The 6,116-nt window shown below is 34.8% G+C and overlaps 1 protein-coding gene across 1 annotated transcript; it reads left to right on the plus strand.

Moving 5' to 3' along the window:
• The first annotated feature begins 243 nt into the window (after window positions 1-243).
• Window positions 244-5,698, plus strand: LOC139891514 (PGR5-like protein 1A, chloroplastic). Its single transcript, XM_071874484.1, has 11 exons — window positions 244-505; window positions 1,751-1,866; window positions 2,059-2,155; window positions 2,274-2,374; window positions 2,492-2,548; window positions 3,291-3,367; window positions 3,486-3,537; window positions 4,246-4,356; window positions 4,446-4,543; window positions 5,237-5,311; window positions 5,433-5,698. Exons 1-10 carry the CDS (start codon window positions 298-300, stop codon window positions 5,304-5,306), a joined length of 987 nt encoding a protein of 328 aa, XP_071730585.1. The 5' UTR covers window positions 244-297; the 3' UTR covers window positions 5,307-5,311; window positions 5,433-5,698.
• The last annotated feature ends 418 nt before the right edge of the window (window positions 5,699-6,116 follow it).

A 6,116-nucleotide genomic window follows, 5' to 3' on the forward strand; every position in this document is an offset into this window, starting at 1 on the left:
CTTTAACAAAACACGCTAATATATAGTGTTTGCAAATATATAAGTTCTGATTACATGGCAGATTCCACGTCACTAGAACATAAACTTTCAAGATTATTAAGCTGATGGCATGGCATATTCCAGATAAAAAAAGATGTCAAAAAATTATCCATCTCAAATTTCCCTCCACACATTCAAGCCCTAACCTTATCTTCTTATTTGTCTCATTCATCACTTTCTTTCCCAAATTAAACACCACAAAAATGAATTCATCAATTTACAATCCTTACTCTGCACTGCATCACGATCGCCGAAGATATGGCGTCAAAATTAGGGTTTACAATAACATCATCTCGTTTCTTCACTGCTCCAGTTCGAAGACCATCTGTTACTGGTGGTTTATCGTTACCCGGTTCTTATCGGTTGTCTTCTTCGAAGGTTCAGTCGATTCAGCTGATCGGAAAACAGTTCGTGAGTCACCGGAGGTTGATTATTATTTCTCCAAAAGCCACAACTGATCAGCCAGGTTAGGGTTTCATTTGTGCTTTGTTGTTTTTGTACGTTAATTGTTGATATATGTTTGATTATCTATTTCATGCTTATTTGTAATTAATTATATTTTTCGACTTTTATTTGTAATTAACTCAGTGATTTAGCGCTGAATGGTTTAGAATTTGAATGATTCAAAGTCTCTAAATAAAGTTTGTTCGGAATGAAAATAAGTTGTTTGATAATCATTTAGAATGAATGATATAAACTGAGTAAAATTACCTTATCAAAGTGTAACATGAATAAAATATTCAATATACTTGTTAGTTAAGTGTTCATGATAGGATTTGAGGAGAAAATTACAAAAAAATAGGCTCTTAATGGTTAAGAGAATGTTTCATCTCTGAATGGTTCAACACTGAATTCCGAACCATTCAGCACCATATGTCATTCAGAGGTCAGAAACAAACGCACTGAATGCTGAATGGTTCAGCATTCAGCACTGAACCATTCCATTAAGAGGCAAACAAACGCACCCTAAGTTTAAGTTTGTGTGAATCAGATAAATTTCGCACCATGGGGCTAATATGAAAATCTCTTACGAAAACTTGAAGTATTATAAAAAACTTTCGCACAGAATATGATTTGGGTGGTGAAATTAAGCTAACATATATGCAGATGGTTAAGGAGGGTACTCTTACAATTATAATTCATAGAAACATTATATTATATTAATGATCAATTTCAGTAGAGGTGCACAGTACAAATTGACAGGTTTTATATTAAAACCCGTACTTGGTGAAATTAAGTATGAATATATGTGATTGGCTCCTATATATTACAGCCCATGCTTCTGTGGTTGACCAGTTAGTACCAAAACCGGTAGGTCTTGGATTGGTGTATACTGTATAATCGTTAGAAAAGATTCAAACCACCTTTGGAATAGTGCCACCTAGTGCGCCTTATGTCCACCAATCTGTTAGTTGTGCGTTTAAGTATCACAAGAGACGCACGTGTTTGTATTTATCAATTTTCTATATGAAAAATGTGTCCATGATAAAAATGCAATACAAGTGATGTGGTTGACCATGAAATAGATGTTTATGTTTAAGTTCTTAAGTTGAGGCATGATGAAAATGGCATCGGTGATTTCCAATATCAGAGCCTACCCCTTTTCCATGTGTTAGCTCAGGAAAAGGCACTTGTACACTTTTAATATGTTGCTTTTGTACAATAATGCAACATCAACATAAGTTCATATTTGGAGTGTGTATTCTTTCAGGTCAAATTAAGGAAGATGAAGTTGTTGATAGCAACATAATGCCGTATTGCAGCTTAGATAAAAAAGAGAAGAAGACAATAGGAGAAATGGAACAAGATTTTCTTCTAGCATTGCAAGTAAACCATTTATCTCGGCTCCTGTACTAATATTTTTTTTTTCTTACTTTGACCTTGGGGTTGTTGCCTAATATGTTTCATTTTTTCCGCACTTTTGCTTCGCTATTATACATGAAATGAAATGAATTCTGCTATCTTTATTTACCGTTTCTCTTATTCATTATTGATTCATCTAATCTGTTTCTTGTGCAGTCATTCTATTATGAAGGAAAAGCTATTATGTCAAATGAGGAATTTGATAACCTCAAGGAAGAACTGATGTGGGAAGGAAGCAGTGTTGTAATGCTAAGTATGGATTGTGATTAATTGTTTTTCTTGTTGCCTATTAAACTTTATCTTCTCATTCTATCAAAGTATCAGTCAATGTTCTATGTATGTGATGGTTATGAGTTATATATACAATGCAGGCACTGATGAACAGAAGTTTCTAGAGGCTTCAATAGCTTATGTTTCTGGTAACCCCATAATGAGTGATAAAGAGTATGACCAACTGAAGATGCAATTAAAGGTATTCCGAGGAATGCTTTTCATAACAGTTGGTGTCATTGGTTCCGTTCTTTCTTAAAGTTTGTTTTTTTTCTTGTCACACATATATGACGTCATTTCTTCAATAACTTTCTTTCAGAAAGATGGAAGTGATATAGTGGCTGAGGGCCCACGATGCAGTCTTCGCAGTAGAAAGGTATATTTGCCTTCTAGAATCCTACGTTTACTTTTCTTATACATTATGACCTCTGATGCTTTGCAGCTCAGTTTATGCTTTTACGGTTGTAGCTATTAGCTTCTATAAGTTACACTCATAGCTAGCATAGCGTTGAAATCGTGATTATGCTGACCAGTGTACACTAAGCGTTCATTTCAAAGATTTCACATGAAACAAAGGTTGAAAAAAGTACGAGACGGAGACAAGTTGGTCACCTTGAAAAGTCGAGTCGGTCAAGATGGGTCGAAACGGACTTTGACCAACATTGACTTTTAAATATAAATATTTCAAATATAAATATTTTTAACATAAATATTTTAAAAATAAATGATTTACAAATAAGATGTTGTGGTGTTAGTTATAATAATATATAGGGGTTTTATAATGTTGTCTATAATTATAGTGTGTTTCTTAATTTATCTTTAAGGGATATATATGTAAATCGACGTTTTTCCCATCTAATTTTTAACTGGGGTTGGGATTTTCGTTGCACTAGAAAAAGGCCGGACGAAAAGTCGACATTTTTTTTACTTTGACCTAACTTTTTAGCCTTTACCGACTAAGTAGACGTTTTTGGTCGAAACAGGACGGACTAGTCACCAAACCGCCGCAACGGCCGCCACAACCGCCGTTTACAACCATGCATGAAACTGTCGTCATATCGACATCCATGGCATGAATACTAACTTAATCCTCTACTAATTATTGTCTTTGCTTGTAGGTTTACAGTGATCTGACTGTCGATTACCTCAAAATGTTCCTCATAAATGTTCCTGCTGCTGTTGTTGCGTTAGGATTGTAAGTTACAGTCTACTTTTTCTCTAGGCTAACTCTCTATTGCTTGCTTCATAAGAATTCTTGTCACTAAAATTACATCAACTTGCTTTCTAGTTGCTTATACATGTTTCTATGTCAGGTTATTCTTCCTTGATGACATAACTGGATTTGAAATCACATATCTTTTGGAGGTAATTACTGTTACATGCCCTTTTTCTGACAGCTTAAAAAGTTCTTAAATGCATTACGAACACACATAAGGCCTGTATACATGGAAAACGGGTCAGGTTGGGTCGGTTTGGATAACGGGTCAAAATGGTTTTGGGTTGAAATGGGTCGTGGGTCAAACGGGTCCAAATGGGTCAGGTTGGGTCGGGTTTGGTAACAGGTTAAATGGGTGAAACGGGTCCAAACAGGTCATATACTTTTTTCATTGATTTTTTACATTTATATTATTTTAGTTATTATTATTATTTAGTACGGAGAATTTATTATATTTATATGTATAATAAAATATTAATATAAATAACCAGGAATGTTTCCATAAATGTTTGTCGGATGAAACTTGTTATACTTGACTCATTAGATCTATCTCTATTTATTGAGCTTTGGGAATCGATACCCATTAGACATGTTTCTTTATATTTTGTATAAGATCTAATAGGTTGGAGGGACACCCATCGGTCATTTTTTTTTTTTTTAGTTTTGATTTACATTGCTAGGCCTAATTTTTCTCGAAACCCAATTGACCCGAAAGCTAGACCCAGTTGACCCAAATTTGAGAGTATGGGTCTCAATTGCTATGTATACACAAGGGATAACAGGATACTGTTTCTTTTCCATTTCTGAAGTTTATACATCGTTTCTAACAAGTTGGTGATCATAAATACTATTCTCAGCTTCCAGAGCCATTCAGTTTCATCTTCACTTGGTTTGCCGCTCTTCCACTCATATTATGGTTATCCTTTACACTTACAAATGTCATTGTGAGAGACTTTTTGATATTGAAGGTAACATATGCTATAAGATATTACATATTACATATTTAAATTAAATTTCTTATTGCATTAACCTAACATCTAAATTTCATTCATTTCAGGGCCTTTGCCCAAACTGTGGTACTGAGAATAATTCATTCTTCGGTACCATCTTGTCAATTTCTAGTGGTGGTACCACCAACAAGGTCAAATGCTCAAAGTAAGTACCTTAACTTTTTAACCTCGATCTCAGGTATCCTCAGGGGCGGACTTAAGTGGGGGCGCCCGCCCCCAGTCGATTTTGAAATTTTAGTGGAAAAATTTTGGAATTTTCGACTTTGCCCCGGGTGAATTATTATTTTTGCCTCAAAACCTATATATTTTGTCCCAAAACCTTCAAATTTTGCTCAAAAATCCCCAAAGTTTGCCCCAAAATCTTCAAATTTTGCTCAAAAATCTCCAAATTTTGCCCCAAAACCTTCAAATTTTGCCCACAAACCCTAAAATTTTGCCCAAAAACCTTCATATTTTGCCTTAAAAACTCCATTCCCCCCCCCCCAACCCCAAAACCTCCATATTTTGCCCAAAAAAGTTGCTTTGGTTTTAAATTTTTTCCGACCCCGGTGAAAAAGAATCCTGGTTCCGCCACTGGGTATCATGCACTGCGGAGTATATTATTAAGGTGGTAAAGCGGGTGGGGCAGTAGGGTTGGCTACATTATTAGTCAAATATAAAACTAGATATGATTTCCGGTCTCATTTATTTAATGAGAAGTAAAGACATGTCCAACATAATAAGTAAATAAATTGATATGAAAAAATGGGGAGGCTTACATCCTATCCTGTATCCTTTTTTTTCTTCCTTGAAACGACTACTTTCGCAGACATATTAGTAATTGTTTCTCTGATTTCAGCTGTCAAACCACACTAGTGTTTGATCAAGATACCCGTTTGATAACATTGCCTGAAGGAAGTGAAGCTTGAGATTGGTATGCACCTTATTCCCACAACATATTAACAAGTTTATGGCTAGTTTAAGTTTATTCGTTATCTGTTACACTTGAACCTCTATATACTTATATCGATTAAAACCAACCAAAACAAATGCAGGAGTGATTCATATGAAATTACTGGCCATGAAGGAAGATGTTGCTGTAAATTTACCTAGGTTTTTACCTTTATAATGGAGAAGGGCGTTTGTTTAGGCAGCATTGCATAAGCGTGCATTCGTATTTAATCATAGTCGATGTATGTTCATGTGTATAAACATGAAACCATGATTATGTATATGTTCATATGTATATTTGAGATTCGACACGTGTTCCTACAAAGCTGAGTATTATACAGTAATTAATAACATCCCACATTATACAGTATTTGTTCAACTTATTAAGATTCGAACACCATATACGTAACAGGGACCATAACTCATGTTGTGACATGCGACAATAAATAATGATTTTATTTCAATGCTAGGAAAAACTACAAATTTGTTACATAACCTGGATAATTTTATTAGTGATTTTGACTCATTTTGGCACCTCTTAATTACTAAGATGGTTCGTGACAATGCCAGTAGTCCCAACTCTGAAGTCTCAACTGTGTCAACCGGTGTCAATATGGCAATATGGTTTGCAGTTTGGCACCTGAACAATTGATCTCTGACTTTTGTCTGACTGAACTATGAATTCATGACATATGTGCCCTGTTCAAGCTAACAAATAAAGTGTGAATAAACATAAACACCTTGCCCTTATAATAATACAAATACAAATAAATAAATAAATTGCCCTA

The sequence above is a fragment of the Rutidosis leptorrhynchoides genome, chromosome 2 (genome assembly GCF_046630445.1).
Source record: "Rutidosis leptorrhynchoides isolate AG116_Rl617_1_P2 chromosome 2, CSIRO_AGI_Rlap_v1, whole genome shotgun sequence".
Classification (NCBI taxonomy): Eukaryota; Viridiplantae; Streptophyta; class Magnoliopsida; order Asterales; family Asteraceae; genus Rutidosis; species Rutidosis leptorrhynchoides.